At 37.2% G+C, this 22,382-nt stretch overlaps 1 protein-coding gene across 12 annotated transcripts in view; it reads left to right on the top strand.

The window, feature by feature from the left end:
* Nucleotides 1-22,382, top strand: part of SOX5 (SRY-box transcription factor 5) — a 1,177,820-nt gene that overhangs the window by 764,625 nt on the left and 390,813 nt on the right. For 10 of the 12 annotated variants that reach the window (XM_070371195.1, XM_070371198.1, XM_070371200.1 and 7 more), the window contains one exon: nt 395-626. In XM_070371195.1, the coding sequence (XP_070227296.1) occupies nt 396-626 (231 nt within the window). In that variant the 5' untranslated portion in view covers nt 395. The remainder of the gene's footprint in view (nt 1-394; nt 627-22,382) is intronic. The other 2 variants (XM_070371201.1, XM_070371202.1) reach the window with 1 other exon arrangement.

Below are 22,382 nucleotides of genomic sequence, written 5' to 3'. Positions count from 1 at the left end.
TTCTTTTAACTGCCAACAGGATTTGCTATTCATGGATGTTCTGTCTTCAATAAGGTCTATCAACGTGTAAAATGAGATGGGTATTTTTCTTTGCTTTAAATGGAATGGTCTTTCATTATGCAGTGTTCTTAGGTGAATTCTCTTGTTTAAGAAGCCAGAATACAAGAGAGTGCTATATTAGTGTATTATTCTCACAACAAACAAGCACTGTTCTGTTGCTACCTGCTTGGCCATTGTTTCTGATTGTGTGTGCTTTGCAGTGGTATTTGGATGGTTTCCTGCTCTCTGCCAGCACAAAAAGGCATTTCTGTTACAATGGCCCCTAACCACACAATGACGGCATTAAGGATTTATGTGGAGGTTTCATTATTTTCTCCTCTTTTGTTCCTTCCAGGATGTCTTCCAAGCGACCAGCCTCTCCGTATGGGGAAGCAGATGGAGAGGTAGCCATGGTGACAAGCAGACAGAAAGTGGAAGGAGAGGAGAGTGACGGGCTCCCAGCCTTTCACCTTCCCTTGCATGTGAGTTTTCCCAACAAGCCTCACTCTGAGGAATTTCAGCCAGTTTCTCTGCTGACGCAAGAGACTTGTGGCCATAGGACTCCCACTTCTCAGCACAATACAATGGTAGGTTTCTCATGGTCTATTGTGCCTACACTCACTTTGTGACCAATCTGCTCCTCTAGTAGTTTGGCTTCAGTCCTATGCTTTGTAATTATCATCTACTTAATAGTCACACACAAGATTCACTCCTAACATCTTAGAATTCTTTATAAGTACATTGATTCCAGCAGGGAGTATACTTAAACTGTTTTTGTTTGGTTTGGTTTTTTCAAGAATTCTGCTTTTGAGACACTCCCAACTTAATTAGTGGAAAAACATAATCTAAGAATAATATTAACACGTTCAAAATTAGTCCTCAAGAAAGTTAGATATCTTTATATTTCTAATAAAGAGTAATAAAACTCTAATTTTTCCAGTGAAAGCTATAGCATTGTTTGAGCATTTCCACCATGATAAATTAGAGTGTTTTTTTTTTTTTCAACTTTTGCTTCCCTCAGATTGGGTTCCAGTATTTCTTACAGTATTGGGAATATTACAGAAGTGCATGTTTCATAGAGACAATACATTTCTGATGTAACTGCACTAATTCCTAACTCAGTCCCAGTCACTGTGTTGCTTTCATAATTCAGTAATTCCCTTGTACATCCTATTCTAGAATTTGCAGCTCTGGATAATTTATCTGGCCCCTGCTCCTGGGGGCTGGATCACCGCAGAAGATTAGGAAGCCATGATTTCACAAATGAGAGGGAGAAGACAGCATAGTATCTTTGGCTGAAGCTTAAACAGAAGACTACACACAAATAAATAAGGCCTTTAGGTTCTTCTTAGGAACTTAAATAAGCAGAAACAGCATGCTGGCAAGGTAACCTGGCACTTAGCTGCCAGTCAGGCCACCCTTGCCTTTTCAACATGACTTCTTGGGTGGGTATCACATTTTTTGTGGCCCCTCTTCTTCTACTTCAAGGATGCCAGTGCTGTTAATTTGAACCAGGTCACACCAACAAAAATATTTCTTCATGCATTCTCATATCTTTAAAAAAAAGGCTCTGATTCTGTTAAATTTTTATTTATCTATTTATTTTTTGCAGGGTGGTGGGACTTCTCTAGGAAATAAATACACATCATAAATATGTTTGGTACTGAAATACACCCACTTGTTTATGTCATTGAATTACTGGATATAGAATTAAACCAACAAGAAGAATCAGATTATCTTCTAATATCTGTGAAATAAACACTGTCCTTTGATAATTCACATTAGATTTAAATACGTCCATTCAAATTTTAAGCCCCAAAGGCAGAATTTCTCCCGAGTATTTTTGACTGTGTGCCAAAATTTTCTTACCAAGAAGAATGTTTTAGCTAACTCTTAAATAGTACTCTTACAGGTGTGTTGTTTCAAGCACATGATATATATTAACTCATTTAACCATCACAATAATTCAGGGAGGTGTTATCATTAATCCCATTTTACAGGTGAGGAAACTGAGGCACAGTGAGTCTAAATAGTTTGCTCCAGATCACAGCTAGTAAGTGGGAGAACCAGAGTTTACCCAGATGGTCTGGCTTTGGATTTCATGCTTTTAAATTTTATAAGCTCTTCACAATTATGCACACACATTTAATATCCTGATTATCTCTTATTTGTCAAGTTAAATCATACTATCCAGAAGTCCTCCTTCTTTCCCCTCTACTATGAGTTCATGTTAGTAATGTGCAATGATATAACTTCTTGGCCTCCTTCACAAAGGTTAAAACTAGAAAAAGAAAGGGGGAAAATGATAGTAAGCAGCTCAACAGGGTAGAGAGGTCAGACTCCCCATTTGGCATTGCATCAGTGCTCATGCTTTACCCTCTCTCAATATGTTGACCATTGCCTTCCTTCATGGAATTTCATGTGGGGAGTGCTTCTTGGTTTGGTTTTCCTGTAATATTGCTGTAAACATAAACACACAAATTTAAAAGAGTGAATATAAATAATTATTGCTAGAAGAAAGGGGAAACTATCTTAAGTACACTCAAGGATGGATATGAGAAAAGTATGTTAAATTGTTAATACATACTGTAGTTGGCACAAGTGGATGCTACAATGCAGGATGTTAATGAAAATGAAATCCAGTTTGTAATGGAGAATACAGTATAACTAAGTAAAACCTATGAACTACCTTCTTTGTACCAAGGTTTTGTTGCGCACTATGGAAATAATTTTCATAAGGTATGACTCCTTTCCTCAAGCAACTTTATCCAGGGGAGAAATTCTTAACTAGCGTCTGTAGCTCTCCTGAAGATAAATGGAGAATTCTCTGTGTGCACACATATGAGTAGGGTTATGATTTTTATCAGATTCTCAAGTAGATCTGAAGCCCCCAGAGTTTAAGATCTGCTGTACTTAATGTTAATACAGTGTGCATTCAAATGATTTAACTTAGTTTTAGTAACATCAACACTGATATTTTCTTTTACTGTATATAGCTACTTGGTTTATAAATTTGTACCAGCTTCAAAAATTTCTTGATTTCTTTTATATGATCTCAAATTTCCAGCCTCTCCTCTTTCCCATCTTCCTTTCAACCTCCACTAGACTTGTTTCCCTGAGAAAAGAGTTGGATTATTTATCCCACTTTGGAAACTAATGTATGTCCTTGTTGCCTACAAGATTTAGTCTACAACTCTCTTCACATAAAGGCTCTATATAGACTGGCACCAAAATATGCCTTTTGTCTCCTCTTTGGCCACATTCTGCCAAAGACCCAGTGCTTCAGTCTTGTGAAGGTTTTCATGCATGTTCATAAACATACCAGGTGACCTCTAATGACACAAACTTATTCTTTCTACCTGGAAAACTCTTCTTATTTTACTCTCCTGGTAAATTGTGTTTCTCCCACAAGACTGAATTCAAAATTGCTTCTTTTTAGATGCTTTCCATTGGAGAAGGCAATGGCACCCTACTCCAGTACTCTTGCCTGGAAAATCCCATGGACGGAGGAACCTGGTGGGCTGCAGTCCATGAGGTCGCTAAGAGTCAGGCACGACTGAGCGACTTCACTTTCACTTTTCACTTTCATGCATTGGAGAAGGAAATGGCAACCCACTCCAGTGTTCTTGCCTGGAGAATCCCAGGAACAGAGGAGCCTGGCAGGAGGCTGTCTATGGGGTCGCACAGAGTCGGACACGACTGAAGCGACTTAGCAGCAGCAGCAGCAGATGCTTTCCCTGACTTCCCAAGGCAGAGTGGTTGCTGTTCTTTATCCATGGTACATGTTTATATCTTTTCTCAAGGTCTGTGTTATGATTTATGTATCTACATGTCTGCCTTTCTGTGCACTGTACTTCTCCTTGAAGGCACAGTTATACATATATACACGCATGTTATACATAGTTGTATTCCTGATACCCGGTATATAATAGATACTCAATTTATGAGTACTGACTAAACAGCAAATTTTATATGGATGATTAAATAGAAAATATGTTTTGAGCAAAGATGATAAGCCATTATTCATGGTGAATATGCTGATTTTCTAAAAATTTTAGAACTAAAGTAGAATATACTAATGTAGTACAGAAAGCATGCTCTAGTAGCCATGGTATATTCAGCTGTTAAGCTGATTAAGATATATTTTACCTGGTTATCAAAATGATTAAATACATTCATAGAATTGTTATTCAACACAAAATTCTTTATTTTTTTCTGAATACTAGGCCATTGTCATATTCATGTAAGTCCTTTTATTTCAATAGTAACATACATTATTTTTTCCTATTCAGTATCTTTGAAAACAGAGGGAATGTTTCATTATTTTTGTATCATAGAGTTGAATTTAAGGAAACCAAAAAAACAGGTTACCAGATTTCATTGCTGGTTTATATGTGACATTTATACTCCATTCTTTAATAAAAAAGAGAGATGTTGAGAGGTCTGCATTTTGTATTGCCTACATAGTTTAGAGACAAAGTAAAACTTCTGAGTAATCCCTTTAATGCCACCTTGAAGTTGTAGAGAAATGCTTTCAATATAAAATGTAGGTTGGAAAATATTTCCTGAGATAGAAGTTCTGTACACCTCATGACTGCTGCCATATATTGAATTTGGGGAATTAGGGTCGTATGTTCATATTCAGGGTATGCAAGTGTTAAAGTTTGAAATGGGTCAGATAAAGACGGAATTCTTCCTTTCTGAAGTTGTGGGGTTTTGCCTTGATATTTTGGAGAAATAAACCAAGTGGCTAACTAAGACTAACTCCCCAAACATTTATAACTGGTATAAATACTACAAGTCCTGTTCTTGGAGTGTTTTACTTACTGATCAGAATAATATTATACTATAATAATATTATATATAATTATAATAATATCACATAGGTATAAAATAGTCAGATTTCTAGTCAATATAAGATTGAGATACATAATTATAAATATGAAAAAGACTAATTCTGTTGGTCCTTCTCTGAAGCTCTCATAATCTTGTCAAGAATCCCCATATAATCTTCAAAAAGGTAAAAGACAAGGTTGGCAAGTCTGTTTATGATATGAGTGAAAAGGCAGTCCTGGGCTTTATGTGTATGAAGGACAAACTTTCTTGTCCCCTCTGCCTGTTTTTTTTTTTTTTTGACCTGAGTTTGGAGGCTGTGACTTCAGATTTTCAGAGACAAGCAAGAGACACTATAATTTCTGGCTCATTTTTAATGATAGTTCTGATATAGATAGATTTATTTCATAATTCAAAGAACTATCCAGAACATGTCCTTATGTCAGTCAACATGATTATTTATGAGCATAAGAGGGAAACAGAGTAAGTCTGAAGAGAAATCAAGTAGCAGCATGAGAGGCTGCCAGGGTACTCTGTGGTGGCCATGTTGGCGTTCATTTCATCTGGTTACATGCTACTTCTGCTGCTTAGATGGTTGTTCTAGTGTCAAAAGGGATGTGAAATGGAAGTCTTGACCACCTGTGGTTACTGAATAACCAATTGTCGTTTTTTCCCCTATAAAATGTTTTCTCTTACCTCAGAAAAACTCTCTTTTGACTTAAGTTCCTCTTGATTTGAGTGAACAGTTTTGTATGACTGCAGAGTGGGGATACACTGCTGCTTCCTTCCCAAGATTGATTTTTAAAGTATACAGTTACTTAAGAATAGAGTTTTTTAAAAAATAATTGAATTGTTCTCTCAATAAATAACTGAATTTCATGTGAAGTATATACTATATTTGCATATAATTGTTTGAACATATAAAGACCCAGTGGATTTGTAAGCGTGGTGCTATATTATACTCTCTTATCTCATGAATTGCTTATATTAGTAAGATTTTCCTGGAATTGTTAAAGAACTTTGAGAATATGATGTGTTGATTAGGTTTAGTAATTGGATGTATCTTAATGTATTTAAGCATGCAGAGACACTAGTTATCATAAAGTAACATTCAGTGTGCATCAGTTTCTTCCTGAAGTCCAGGAGCAGAATAAAAAGGTGTTTTTCTAAGTTGATCTTCTATAGAAGTAAGACATAGAACTGAGAACCATGCATAAAATTATAGCAAAGCTCCAGTGTATGAAATGCAACCTTTAACACTTACACACTGAAAGGATTCATTCACTGCCCATGACAGAGACTGACTTTTACTTGCTCAGGCTCACTGTCAACTCCTGGGATCTTTTATTTACCCAATATAATTTTAATTGCTATATGATAGCTGTGTCTTGAAATACCCTTTGTATAAATTTTGCTTACAATCTGACAGTTGTTAGTAATGCATTTTCGATGTTTGACTAGGATAATTTTATGTGTGAAGTACTGTTCAGAAAACTTGAGAAGGAAAAGAGAAAACTGCATGTGTTATTTAAAAATAAGTCACAGAATAGGACCTTAATTATGGTATGGTGAAGATTCCTATTTTTATATGGTGGTTTTTATAAGCTTTTAAATTTCTGGTTACCTTTGTGTATCAAACTTAGCATAAGTTATTGTGATGGTATAATGCATACTGTTGTTAACACTAGTACAATTATTTTGCCAGTTCTAATAATGAGAATTTCATTGTTTAGAAAGAGCATTCTCCTACATTTTAAACAAAAATGTAATTACTTTTGAATGATGTGGAATGTGCTTAGTTTAATAGCATGGAGAATAGATTCAGAAAGATTCACATAAAGTAAGCTTGGAAGCCATATGTGCAGTGTAACAGTAAAAAATTATGAGAGTAGGCAGTATAAATCTACACACACACACACACACACACACCCCCGATTTCACACACTTTTATCTATAACTGTTGCTTCTGTAAGAGATAGGCTTGTTTATCTAAATAAGGCCAATTCAATTGAAACAAGGTGAAATGATGACAAGTTTGTATTTGTTTTTTATGCTAAATTGATGTTTATCATACAATGAAATTACATTGTTTTGAACATTATTCTGTAAGTGTTGTCAGAAAATACCACACAAAGGAATTTATTTAGATAAAATGCTAGGCTTGTATTTGAATGTAAGTGGTTCAATCTTTATATTTCCATTGTTTCTGAAAATTACCCTCAGGCTAGAAGGAGTGTGTGTGTGTGTGTGTGTGTGTGTGTGTGCGCGCGCTCTCAGTTGTGTCTGACTCCGCAATCCCATGGACTTAGCCTGCCAGGCTCCTCTGTCCATGGGATTTTCCAGGGGAGAATACTGGAGTGGGTTGCCATTTCCTTCACCAGGGGATCTTTCCAACACAGGGATCAATGCTGTGTCTCTTGCATCTCCTGTGTTGGAAGGTGATTTTTTTTTTTTTTCACCAGTAGTGCCACCTGAGAGGCCCTTTCCTAGAAGGAATGAGGACACATGGAAACCAATTAGTTGGGATCTATCAAACTCATCTATTAAGTTGGCCAATAGATCTGGTTGTGTCCTGTTACCACACAACTCCTTTCCATTCAGGTGTGAGAGCATCTAATATGAGATGGAGAAAACCTTGATTCATGTGATGGCCACAGTATCTGAAGTACTACTGTTGAGTTTAAAGTTAACCAGGCTTTGAGAAATGGATGTATTCTCACATACCAAAAAGTACTATGTGTATTGCCAGATAGTTCAGGACTCTTTTTTTTAAATTATTTATTTTAATTGGAGGCTAATTACTTTACAATATTGTAGTGTTTTTGCCATACATGAACATGAATCAGCCTTGGGAGTTCAGGACTCTTAATGAACATCCACCATGAGCTTCTTCACAGAGTGCTATGCAGTGACAGGGGAATAAGTAAGAACTTCTAATGCTGTGGTAATGGAGGAGATGTGTTTGCTTAGGAAGATTTGGTCTAATGGAATTTAATTGCTCTCATTTAATAGGGCTGTTGTGAAAAGATTCAACTCAGATATATACAATAAATACCTATCAGCAGAGATATAGAAATGAATAAGAACTAGTCTTTTTCCTCATGTAGCTTTTTGTATAGTATGGGGGTAAGATGAGCACAAAAGTCACCAGATTGTAGTATAAAATATTAGAACCCTGATACAGGCACCAGTAACACTGAAAAAGCTGAAGTTGAACGGTTCTATGAAGACCTACAAGACCTTTGAGAACTAACACCCAAAAAAGATGTCCTTTTCATTATAGGGGACTGGAATGCAAAAGTAGGAAGTCAAGAAACACCTGGAGTAACAGGCAAATTTGGCCTTGGAATATGGAATGAAGCAGGGCAAAGACTAATAGAGTTTTGCCAAGAAAATGCACTGGACATAACAAACACCCTCTTCCAACAACACAAGAGAAGACTCTACACATGGACATCACCAGATGGTCAACACCGAAATCATATTGATTATATTCTTTGCATCCAAAGATGGAGAAGCTTTATACAGTCAACAAAAACAAGACCAGGAGCTGACTGTGGCTCAGACCATGAACTCCTTATTGCCAAATTCAGACTTAAATGGAAGAAAGTAGGGAAAACCACTAGACCATTCAGGTATGACCAAAATCAAATCCCTTATGATTATACAGTGGAAGTGAGAAATAGATTTAAGGGCCTAGATCTGATAGATAGAGTGCCTGATGAACTATGGAATGAGGTTCGTGACATTGTACAGGAGACAGGGATCAAGACCATCCCCATGGAAAAGAAATGCAAAAAAGCAAAATGGCTGTCTGGGGAGGCCTTACAAATAGCTGTGAAAAGAAGAGAAGAAAAGCAAAGGAGAAACGAAAGATACAAACATCTGAATGCAGAGTTCCAAAGAATAGCAAGAAGAGATAAGAAAGCCTTCTTCAGCGATCAATGCAAAGAAATAGAGGAAAACAACAGAATGGGAAAGACTAGAGATCTCTTCAAGAAAATCAGAGATACCAAAGGAACATTTCATGCAAAGATGGGCTAGATAAAGGACAGAAATGGTATGGACCTAACAGAATCAGAAGGTATTAAGACGAGGTGGCAAGAATACACAGAAGAACTGTACAAAAAAGATCTTCACGACCCAGATAATCACGATGGTGTGATCACTGATCTAGAGCCAGACATCCTGGAATGTGAAGTCAAGTGGGCCTTAGAAAGCATCACTATGAACAAAGCTAATGGAGGTGATGGAAGTCCAGTTGAGCTGTTCCAGGTCCTGAAAGATGATGCTGTGAAAGTGCTGCACTCAATATGCCAGCAAATTTGGAAAACTCAGCAGTGGCCACAGGACTGGAAAAGGGCAGTTTGCATTCCAATCCCAAAGAAAGGCAATGCCAAAGAATGCTCAAACTACCACACAATTGCACTCATCTCACACGCTGGTAAGGTAATGCTTAAAATTCTCCAAGCCAGGCTTCAGTAATATGTGAACCGTGAACTTCCTGATGTTCAAGCTGGTTTTAGAAAAGGCAGAGGAACCAGAAATCAAATTGCCAACATCCGCTGGATCATGGGAAAAGCAAAGGAGTTCCAGAAAAATGTCTCTTTCTGCTTTATTGACTATGTCAAAGCCTTTGACTGTGTGGATCACAGTAAACTGTGGAAAATTCTTCAAGAGATGGGAATACCAACCCACCTGATCTGCCTCTTGAGAAATTTGTATGCAGGTCAGGAAGCAACAGTTAGAACTGGACATGGAACAACAGACTGGTTCCAAATAGGAAAGAGAGTATGTTAAGGCTGTATATTGTCACCCTGTTTATTTAACTTATATGCAGAGTACATCATGAGAAACACTGGACTGGAAGAAACACAAGCTGGAATCAAGATTGCTGGGAGAAGTATCAATAACCTCAGATATGGAGATGACACCACCCTTATGGCAGAAAGTGAAGAGGATCTAAAAAGCCTCTTGATGAAGGTGAAAGTGGAGAGGGAAAAAGTTGGCTTAAAGCTCAACATTCAGAAAACGAAGATCATGGCATCCGGTCCCATCACTTCATGGGAAATAGATGGGGAAACAGTGGAAACAGTGTCAGACTTTATTTTTCTGGGCTCTAAAATCACTGCAGATGGTGATTGCAGCCATGAAATTAAAAGACGCTCACTCCTTGGAAGGAAAGTTATGACCAACCTAGATAGCATATTCAAAAGCAGAGACATTACTTTGCCAACAAAGGTTCGTTTAGTCAAGGCTGTGGTTTTTCCTGTGGTCATGTATGGATGTGAGAGTTGGACTGTGAATAAGGCTGAGTGCCGAAGAATTGATGGTTTTGAACTGTGGTGTTGGAGAAGACTCTTGAGAGTCCCTTGGACTGCAAGGAGATCCAACCAGTCCATTCTAAAGGAGATCAGCCCTGGGATTTCTTTGGAAGGAATGATGCTAAAGCTGAAACTCCAGTACTTGGCCACCTCATACTAAGAGTTGACTCATTGGAGAAGACTGATGCTGGGAGGGATTGGAGGCAGGAGGAGAAGGGAACGACAGAGGATGAGATGGCTGGATGGCATCACTGACTCGATGGACATGAGTCTGAGTGAACTCCAGGAGTTGGTGATGGACAGAGAGGCCTGGCGTGCTGCGATTCACGGGTTCGCAAAGAGTCGGACACGACTGAGTGACTGATCTGATCTGATCTGATCTGATACAGGCTAAAAAGTGCTAAGCAGATTCACAGTTGAAGTATAACTCATCTGTGGGGATCAGAAACATATTAATATGAAATTGTCCTATGAGAAAATTACTAGATGCCAGGATATTAAAAATATATGCACATTGGATCATTACTATTAATGCAAAGTCTTTATTTTATAATTTTGCATTGTTTTGTTTTTGCTTAAATATATTATTCCCAGAAGAGTTAACTAAGTAAGAAAAAAGAAGAAATTAAGAAAACATACGAAAGACAAAGTGCCTTGTAAAGGGTCTTAATATAAAATGTAACATTAGTAAAATATATGCCTCATTTTAATAGGAATAAAAACAACTACTTTAGTTATTAGTGTTCTGAATGTTTCCTTTCTTTAATCTAGATAACCACCTTGAATGAAAATGGAAACGAAGTGAAAAGAATGGTGGGATATTTGACTAGGATGCCAGAAACATCATGGGTACTAGGAAGCAGTGTTGGAGATAAACTTGAATGGTGCTCCTGATTTTTGTGGAGGGGAGAGGTGTTCATCTTTATCCCATCGTTATTCTTGTCTATTTGAAAAAATAGTCACAATATAAACATTGAGAGTTATTTGGTAGAAATTTTTAGGACTTCAAGCCTGAGAGACAGCATCTCAAGTAACCCTGAGAGAACTGCTCCAGTGAGACACAGGGGGAAGAGTCAGATTTATAGAAGTTTTGCAGCAAGGGGAAAGTGGTCTGGACATCAGAAGATTATTGTCAATTAAAGAAGAGCAGATATCTCAAGTTAAGGAATTTAGCACTTTTCTATGTATGGGAAGATGTTAAGAGTCTGGTCCTACTGAAATCATTCCTTTCATATACATCTCGGCTCTCTGGGGGCCAGTGTCCTGTGTTTTTAACCCCCCACCCCACCCCTGCTCTTTAGTGCTCATCATAGCTAATGGCTGCCAGATTGCAGGTATTGTTCTCCTTCCTGGGTGCCCTCTAGGCTCAGAAATTCATGTTCAGAAGGCAGGGATCACTAGTGGCTGTGGCATCCTTGTTTATTCATATGGCAGGAAATACTCCATTTCTCATCCTCATACCTGCATGATGGGACGATTTGTATTTGGAAGTTAAAAATAAAAGTTTAGCAACCAACCTTTATTCTTTTTCTCAGATGTTATAAATTTTATCTCATTTTTCTTCCTTTGATCCTTTTCATTTGCTCCTCTTCTTCCTCTCTCTTTCAATTTAATTCTGTCAGAAAACATTCTTAATGGATCTACTTGTGGATCTCAAAGGAGCCATTATCAGGAAGGGAGAATCAGCACCATTGTGCTCTGATACGTACTTCCTTCTTAGTTACATATACTGCCTCTTGGGGGATTGCCAAACCTTCCCGCAGTTAGGCTAGTCACTGTATAGAGATCAACTGGTTCTATGATAGAGTTTTCACGGATTTTTTTTTTAACAAAGACTGTGTAGTTAGATTTTAACAAAACTATATATTTCTTCAGTTTATTCAGGGATTGTGTTCTTCTAACTTTTCTTTCATGATGCACTGTTGATGGTGGTGATCATTTTATTTTTAATATCCTAACATGGCAAACAAAGAGCCTTATATTGATTTTCAAATTAGTTTTTGAAATTGTACTTATCAGTGAATCCAAGTGTCTGGGACATAGTGCTTTAGTGGGTGTCTAAGCGCTTTGTGTGCCTATGACAAGGTTTCATTTTAGATTATTTGACAACTTCTGTTACTGTTTTCATTCAGTTCTTTACTATTGCTTTAACTCAATTGTTTTTGTCTTCATATTTATTTTCAAAATTTGATATTTTTATAGAGACTGCTAAAAATGAGAAATAGGAATGGAGACCATTTTACATATTTAGAAAGTAATTTTGATGTTTGCATCACTATATTAACTTAATGTAAGTCATAATAGTGATGAGTTTGTCATTATTTCTTATTTTATATTAATACTTGCAAAGGACAGTTATTTAAGATGATCCAAAATAAATTAGAATTCTGCAGTGCTGGTGCCTGAATTTTTAAGAATTAGAATGAAATCTACAAGACTTAATAACTAACTTGCTAACGAGAGCTCAAAATATTTCAGATAATACTTAAACCATGTTTCTTCTTGGCTATGTTAGTTAGGTACAATGACGTACTGTACCTAAGAAGGTAAAGTAATCTTTGTATAGCAGTCTCTTTAAAAAGCACAACCATTAGCACTTAATTTGGATCTTAAGAAAGTAAAGTCATAAAAATAATATAAGGTAGTATTGAACTTTCATGGCAATTCCCTTTTCTCACATAGTTTGACAATTAGGCTCACATAGCTTCTCTTTTAAAAGTTTCAACAAATACCTTGATTTGGGGGGTGTTAACTTAAAAATACAAAGAAATCGTCTAGTATAGAAAATCTAATGAGAAGACGTGGGGCAGTTACAAGAGAAATGATTTTTTGAGAAATGACAATATGAATTCAAAATGCTTAGAACATTATTGCTGCATTAGATAAATTTAAAAGCATTAAATGTATTTAAATTCTCTATTTCCCCTGTAAATTCTGAGATGCCATAATTTATACTAACATGAAAACTGAATTCATGGTAGCAGTTCAGTTTGCTACCATTTTTGACCACTGTGTGCTATTTGCCCCCGTTTCTTGTTCTAGAAAGGAAATTTTATGTTTTTCTCTATTCTGCTGGGTAAGGGGAGACCATTCTTTCTTACTTGAAATGAGAAATAAATGTAAAGCTAACTTAGGTTGACAATTGTAATCAGTCTCTTTGGTTATATATATTCTTTGTACAAAGGCAAAATGGCTTCAAAGTTTCTCCCATACACAGTTTTTAGGAATGATCCGTGTGAGTAGATGAGGTGTGAATGTAAGTAGAGCAGCCTTGGCCGGCTCTGTGACACTGACATCACATGATAAAGTAAATGAACACAAGTGACTGGATTTTGTGTCTTATTTAGTCAAGGCTGAGTCTGTGGCAGCAGAGCAAACAATGTTATCATTATATAGAGAAGCCGTGTTTACTTCAGTGTCTTTTCTTAGCTCTTAAAAATCTAGCCTGACTCGAGATAAAACAGTTAATCTTTTGGTGCATGTCCCTATGCAAGAAAATAACATTCTAAGGGTTAATAAAACTTGTAAAAATGGAGGTAAGATATAAAAAAGGAATATAATCGCAAAGCTACCATTAAGTAGCTTTGTATAAAGTATGTACAAACACAATATGTATTGTGTACAAATATAAAATAAGTGCCATGTAAAAAGCCGACAGAAAACAAGTTATAATAACGGTGTTCCACTTAATAAAGTACTAAGCTCTGTAACCAGCTCTCTGCCACTTCTAGACCCTTCCCTCTATGTAAGTGCACATCTTGGACATAGGAGCTGGCTGTGCTGTTACCAGGATCCATCATCAGGCCTTGTGGTGGTGACTGGCATGCTTTGCACACTTGGGACACAGGACTCAGACTCAGAGAGCACACTTCTTGTGTATCTGAGCTTCTGATTTCAGAAGGGTTATCAGTGGAATATAAGAAGCAACTTTGAAAGTCTTGTGTGAATATATTTTACAGCCTATGTTTAGTCTGATCTTTGCAACCCAGATATGGAAGATTTCAAACAATCAGTGCTCTTTACAATATGGCATTCAGTAATTAATAATAATAGGAATGTATAGTGTTTCAACTGTTTTCTTTGTACCAGCCACCCTGTGTTTATTATATTAGTCAATTTTGTGAAAACAGTGAGTTCAGCAACTGTGATTTTTTTTTCCCCCATTGTACAGGCAGATAGCTATCTTAGAGAAAGGGATTTGCAAAATATATATAAGTGTATAATTTGGATTTGTGACATCAGAACTTAGTATCTGTGCTCACTGCTTTTCCATCCATACAAACATTAAAATATTTTAATAGTTCATCAGAATATATAATTTTAGAAGCTTTTAGAAATACTTGTAGGAAATGCAGGTGAAACAGCTGTTGCTTGATTATTATACCTTAACTCAGAGATAATTTTATTTTTAAGTTTTTTTTTAAAGCTGGATTTAAATAGACCAACAGATTTAACTATTTCAGAATGTGAATTTGAAGTTCTACATTGGCTATATGTGAAATGGACAATATGTGAAACTTCAGATGATTATTTGCTAAACCTTTCATATAAAGATTACTATTAATTTGTGCTCTGGCTATAAGGCTATTGGCATAGTATAATTGTTTCGACAAGGCCTCTAGTGATAAAATTACCAAGTAAATGCCAAGTTCTGCTGGTTGACCTATGTATGGCATTTGGCAAGTTATCAAAATTCTCTGTACCTTGTTTTATCATCTGTAAAATGGGAATGATTACAATAACATCTTATTTTGAGGATGTTTGTAATATTTAAGGAAGTGAATTCATATAAAGCACTCTGGTACTTGGAATGTAGCAGGAGCTTAGTAAATCTTAGTTATTAGCTAAAATGACTAAGGAATGTTTAAGTTCTTTGATCTCAGAGAAAAATGGCACATTGTATTAAATGTCAGTTGCTTTAAGTTCCTGTAAATTTAAGAAACTTACAAGAAAACCCTAAGTTAAGGAAAACTACTTTAGAGATTAGAAATCCAATAGAAATCTCAAGCTCTTGTGATTAAAAAGTTTCTTTTACTTATTTATTTTGTAATTTGTAAAGGAGACCATTCATTCAATCTGAGGTACTGTCCCTCAGTCAAATACTTTCGACAGATTTCAGTTGTCACAGATATTGTTCATTGGCAGTTTACATTTTTGCGTAATGTTATTTAAGACTATTCATCAACTGTAACCACCACTGCAGTAGAAATCTACATAAGCCAAGTCAGAACTATGTTTTGATATGATGATGAGATAAAGAATGAGGTGGTAAAACGCCTACACTCTCCCTTAAACAGTGTGGGTTCAAATCATAATCCTGTATTTTGTGATGTGTGTGATCTTGTCTTCATTTTGTGGCATCTCATGTATCTTTGTTTTCTCATATAAAGCTGGGGATGATAATAGAACCTCCTAATATATAGAGGGGTTGTAAGGATTAAATAGGGTTTCTTGGTGGCTCAGATGGTAAAGATCTGCCTGCAATACAAGAGGCACAGGTTTGATCCCTGGATGAGGAAGATCCCCTGGAGAAGGGAATGGCAACCCACTCCAGTATTCTTGCCTAGAGAATTCCATGGACAGAGGAGCTGGGTGGGCTGAAGTCAGTGGGGTCACAAGGATCGGACATGACTGAGCAACTAAAACAAGAATTAAATAGCAGAATTCTCATAACTGGCCTTGAACCATGCCTGTCGCTTAGGAAGAACTTAATAGATGCTCTATTTATTGAGTAGTTTTCATGCTATTGACTAATTGCTATTAATTATCAGAACAAAACATTGTCTTCTTTTAGTCTCCCAATAATCATGCTTTCCTTTATTAGTAACCTGGAGGAATATTACCAACATTTCACTCCCCATTTAAGTGGTTCGGTAGTCTTACCACTTAGCTCTGTCAGTATCTTTGGATGTAATTTATCTGGAAAATGAGATGAAAACTCTTATTTAAGGGAGAAATTGTTCCCATGGGTAAAAGGTCTTATTCGGTTCTATATACCATAGAGTCACACAGTGGCTGACCCACAGCAAGTACCTCAAAATAGTTGGATGAATGAATGAATGTCTCCAAAATCTTTGTTCAGAGAAGACATTCTGAGTGCAACTTTCCTTATCTACATGTAGAAATAACAATACTTAGTGAGAGTTGATATAATGATTAAATGAAATAATTACCTGGCACAGTGTTTGTCATATCATGAATATTCAGTTAATGTGAGCTTCCCTTTTAATCCCCTTCTAATTCTTTCAGCCCACTTGCTCTCCAAAGAGCGATAGAAGTCAAAGCATTTCTTCTGTAGCTTCATATAATAATATACCTCTCTCCAAATAGTTTACCAGAGGGAAGCAACATCAAGACAAAACAAAACAACAAAAATATTTTGCAACAAAATATTTTAAAAGTTGCTTCAGTTTTCTTGTGTGGACATACTAAAGGCTACATGATGATTTTCTTTTAGGACACAGTTAATGAAATTTATTACTATAGCTTTATTATTATGTTCCCTTTTGATTTTTAAGTTTCAGGACATTTAAAAATTTCTTTTTGATTTCAAGGATTTTAGAGGCACTGTGGGGGGGATTTAGATTTTTATTAGTATTATATTTATTGATCACTTAGTCCTTTCTTCTCTCATTTTTGTTTGTTTATAAGAGTAGCTTGAGATGATATAAAAAGGTTATGATATGGATAAGAGGCACAGTACAAATGAATTTTTGTAATGTAACAGCTCAACCTGTCAGAATTTGGACATCTGTTAAAAAAAAAAAAATTCAACTGAATAGATTTTAAAGATCTCATTGCCTTTATTCAGTGGTTAATGAATTGGACAGCATCCTATCTAGCAGATAGAAGGAGCTCTGAAGACCTGGACAAAATGAAAGACTTTCATAGGCCAAAGGGAGTGGGACAAGGAAGTGATACTAGCAAAAAAGCAGATTGGTTGTGACAAGGTCACTTTGCTTTAGGGGATGACAGTGGTCTAACAGGCAGATTACCTCACAGTGATTCCTGATTGACTGGTTCAAGATTCCATTTCTAGGAGAGTCCCAAACTGTAATGAAGTTAACTCAGTTTGGTGACATGAGGCTTAGCATAAGTGACTCCATTTGGGGCCTGTTATCTTGCTTTTAACACATCTAAAGCCAACACACCTAGCCATAGTATATGTTTCTCCAGGTCTTAATTCTTGTCAGTTGAACATATACTTCTGCCCTTTGTTTATTGGATAAAACTGACTTGTCACTTTCCCAATATGTTTCATGTGATCTTTAAATTTCCTATCATATAAATTCTTCCTCTTCTCTTATGTCCCCTTCACTGAGTCTATAATTATTTTTGTTTTACACAGATAAAAACATGTTTTCCCCCATTTTTTACATATGGTGTTTTGACTTCATGCAGAGAGAACTACACAGATGACATTTTTAAAAACTCCATATTTTACTCAGTTTTACATTCTTGTTCCATAACCTTGAATATCTCCAAACTGTCCTTACCTAAAACACTTTATAGTGTTATTACTAGATTTATACCAGTAAAGATACATCAGCTTTCTTAGGGATAATCTTTAAGCAGACCTTAGTAAGACAAGCTTTGAAAACTATCATTCCTAGGAAAGTAAATCTCGAATCATGAAACATCAGTTTAATCTCTCCCCTTGACAACTTAACACGACAGATTGAAATATAAAAGCCGATGCAAGTGGGATCAATGGATTATCTAAGTCCCTGAACATCTTCTCTTAAACTGGGGACTTGACAGAGTGGTTGTGAGAGGAGTATGTGTTGTGTGTCCCTTATCATGTTCAGAGCATTACGTTTTCAGAGATTAGTGCTGAGTAGATGTGGTCTACCTGGACATGAAGCAGGGAGAAAAAAATTCAGAGGGAGTGAAAGAGAAAAGAGGGGGCTACAGGAAGAGAAGGATAGAGAGATTTACATGTGAGAACTCAGGGGGCTTTGTCATGGCAATTGTATAAAGTGATATACAGTGCAAATCGACTTGAGCATGTCCCCGGATAGCAGGCGGTTTACAGCCTCCACGAGCTGAGATTACTGCTTTATCTTGTCATACTAAATTAACATGGCAGCACACTGTTAAACAATGGTGACCTCTTCATCTGGGGAAATTGCTGCCTAGAAGAGAGATGGTATTTAAGACTCTCTCTCTCTGTCTCCCTCCCCCTCTCCCTCTCTCTCTCTTCCCTTATACCCTTACAGCAATTTGGGGTTAGACTGTAGCCATTTAAAAATTCTAATAGAAAAGGAATTTTATATACAGTTGACAATAGATAAGATACAATTATATCAAATGGCCACTTTACATAAAATAATAGATTTCATTAATCTAAAAATGACATTTCATCTTTATACATTGGCATTAAGAGTGTATTTGTTTTTTATTTTAATCCCTTTTTATTCCACAAATAGTCTATTTATGTAAGAGTTATTTTTTATATAATACTTTCCAAAAGAATTGATTGGTGGTGAAGAGGATGGGGGAAATAAGGCTCAGATCCTAGTGCTTACACTCGTTATAGGGATTGCTCAAGAGAACCAGCAAGTGAACCATGCCTCAAATGGAAGTACCCAGGTTATTTCTTCTTCTAGAGCTTACCTGGCACTGCTTATCTTCAAGTTCTTTCTAATTTCTCTATTAAAAGAGGTGAGAGAGAAAGTCAAGAGATTAATTTGCCTCATTCTCCTGCCAGACTGCAGCTGCACCCTTCATGTGTTTTCTAAGTTCTAGATACAAATAATACCCTCTTTTTTCCCTGTCTTAAAATGTTGATAAATTAACCAAAATCGAGTACATATTTTTCTGTGTTTGGTTTATGCTCTTGGAATTTGAATCAAAGGAAGGGATAATGTAAAGATTCAAAATGCCGGAAGTGTTTATTCCTATATGTCCCCAGCTGAAAACTCTTCATCCCTAAAGTATAGCCCTGTGAATTGCTTCCTCACTAACCTCTAGAGCTAGTGTTTTAAATCTGATGTTAAATCACTTTGAGGACTACAGCGTGAACTTTATGGAATCTGTGAACCCCTTGAAACTGTGTGATAGATATACTTACACATTTTTCTAGAGAGTGTTCACAGCTTCCCCCAATGGGCCTTAGCCACCAAAATAGATAATTACTTTCCTATAGTGTAAGCCTGTCTTAGGGCATTACCGGGGTACATCCTCACACTGGGGCTATATATCTGGCAAGTAAGATCCTGACATATAGACACAGTAATTGGAAGTGCTTTCACCAAGTCTGCCTTGGAGACTTTTCACTGGGCTGCCATGCTGGAAGTAGTCCTGTAGTTCATAGGCTGCTCCTGACCACTTAAAACTGTCCCTCTTAACATCCTTTTGTATTTTAGTTTTGCTTTTGCAGATGGTGGAGTCTGCCTGCAGTGCAGGAGACTCAACGTTTGACCCCCGAGTCCAGAAGATCCCCTGGAGAAGGAAATGGCAACTCACTCCAGTATTCTTGCCTGGAAAACCCCATGGACAGAGGAGCCTGGCAGGCTGTAGTCCATGGGTTCACAAAGACTGAGAGACTTCACTTCACTTTCACTAACATCCTTTCCCTCCGTCAATTTTTTGAGCCATAGATTGGCTTTAATTCTAGTATAAGGATGTGTTTCCGTTCTCCAGTGCCATGAATTCAAAGTCCAGACAAGTAAACACACAGTTATTTAGCTTACAAGTGATGTGGAACAGAGGTAGTATGTGTGTGTGTCTGTGTGTGTTTTCTTTTTTCTTGGTAAATTGCTATCTTCTGCCTGCTACAGAACTACGAAAAAGAAAACACACAAATTTAGGGGATAATCTGACTAGTTAAATCCTTCCTAAGATGCCCTGATACCATACTGTTTGACTAACATAGGGTGTTTAATGTCAAGAAAGTTTGCATTGTCATAAACATGGTGTTTTTCAATGAAAAGAAAATGACAAAACATTCTTAAGTTGCTGTAGTAATGCTCTATATTGTTATAGAGGTGACTTCTGAACACAGTCTTTTCCTCCTTCTTCTCCCTGTTGATAATTTTTTCTTCCCTAATATATTTTTTGTCAGATTAGATGCATTAGCAGCTTTTCTACTTGAGAGAAAGTCACTTGGTAGCCCCCCTCTCTTATGTTTAACTATTTCTAACATTGAGAAGTAATTATTATTATTATTTTTTGTTAAGTTCAGGACTTAGAGGTAAATTGATATGGTATCACCAAAATTTTTTAAATTAAGTAATTAATTTTGTTTTTAAGATGTTTGGCTCTGCCGGGTCTTTGTTGCTCTTCATGGGCTTTCTCTAGTTGAGGAGAATGGGGGCTGCTCTTCGCTGTGGTGTGCAGCCTTCTCATTCGGTGACTTGCCCTGTTGCAGAGCCCAGCATCTAGGTGCATGGGTTCCAGAGGGTGAGCTTAATAGTTGCAGCGCACAGGCTTAGCTGCATGTGGCATCTTCCTGGACCAGGGATCCAACCCGTGTCCCTTGTCTTGGCAAGTGGATTCTTATCCACTGTGAGACCAGGAGAGTCCAATATGGTATTATCAAAAATATTAAGCTTCCCCTTATCTCTTACTTCTCCTTCCCTCTTATTTATTTAATAGATATGTTTAATGAGAACCCTGCAGAATCATATACTAAAACTTGGAAGAATTTCTCTGAGGTAAATTGTGAATTTGATATAGAAAGTTGTGGAGGACAGATACCATTCTATGTCATGAAACAGCAGCATGTCAAAAAGTAACAGGACTGCATCCTGGTAAACTTCACTATCATCTAACACAGAACCATGTGGGTGGTTTGGAGGGGGACAGTAGCCTGAGTGTCAGACAACCATAACCATAACCATTAATCACTCATAAATATGGGATGGTAGAGAGCCTTATTCTAGGACTGGATGCCTATAATAAATAGCATACTTGATTATTGTAGGTTATTTTTGAGGAGATCTTCAATATTTAAACCTGGGTTGGGAAGATCTGCTGGAGAAGGAATAGGGTACCCACTCTGGTATTCTTGGGTTTCTCTTCTGGCTCAGCTGGTAAAGAATTTGCCTGGGATGCAGGAGACCTGGGTTCGATCTCTGGGTTGGGAAGATCCCCTGGAGAAGGGAAAGACTACCCACTCCAGTATTCTGGCCTGGAGAATTTCACGCACTGTATAGTCCATGGGGTTGCAAAGAGTTGGACAGGACTGAGCAACTTTCATTTTCACTTTCAATATTTTTTAATATAAATTTATTTATTTTAATTGGAGGCTAATTATTTTACAATATTGTATTGGTTGTGCCATACATCAACATGAATTCGCCATGAGTGTACATGTGTTCCCCATCGTGAACCACCCTCCCACCTCCCACCTCCCTCTCTATACCATCACTCTGGGTCATCCCAGTGCACCAGCCCCAAGCATCCTGTATCATGCATCGAACCTGAACTGGCGATTCATTTCACATATGATACTATACATGTTTCAATGTCATTCTCCCAAATCATCCCACCCTCGCCCTCTCCCAGAGTCCAAGATTGTTCTATACATCTGTGTCTCTTTTACTGTTTGGCATACAGGGTTATCGTTACCTTCTTTCTAAATTCCATATATATGCGTTCAGTTCAGTTCAGTTCAGTCGCTCAGTCATGTCCGACTCTTTGCGACCCCATGAATCGCAGCACGCCAGGCCTCCCTGTCCATCACCAACTCCCAGAGTTCACTCAGACAGCAAACACCCCCTTCCAACAACACAAGAGAAGACTCTACATATGGACATCACCAGATGGTCAACACCGAAATCAGGTTGATTTTATTCTTTGCAGCCAAAGATGGAGAAGCTCTATACAGTCAACAAAAACAAGACCAGGAGCTGACTGTGGTTCAGATCATGAGCTCCTTATTGCCAAATTCAGACTTAAATTGAAGAAAGTAGGGAAAACCACTAGACCATTCAGGTATGACTTAAATCAAATCCCTTATGATTATACAGTGGAAGTGAGAAATAGATTTAAGGGCCTAGATATGATAGAGTGCCTGATGAACTATGGAATGAGGTTAGTGACATTGTACAGGAGACAGGGATCAAGACCATCCCCATGGAAAAGAAATGCAAAAAAGCAAAATGGCTGTCTGGGGAGGCCTTACAAATAGCTGTGAAAAGAAGAGAAGCGAAAAGCAAAGGAGAAAAGGAAAGATATAAG

The sequence above is a fragment of the Bos mutus genome, chromosome 5, assembly GCF_027580195.1.
Source record: "Bos mutus isolate GX-2022 chromosome 5, NWIPB_WYAK_1.1, whole genome shotgun sequence".
In the NCBI taxonomy this organism is placed as follows: Eukaryota; Metazoa; Chordata; class Mammalia; order Artiodactyla; family Bovidae; genus Bos; species Bos mutus.
The sequence above is the reverse complement of the archived record's forward strand: the minus strand, read 5'-3'. Positions and strand labels throughout refer to the sequence as shown.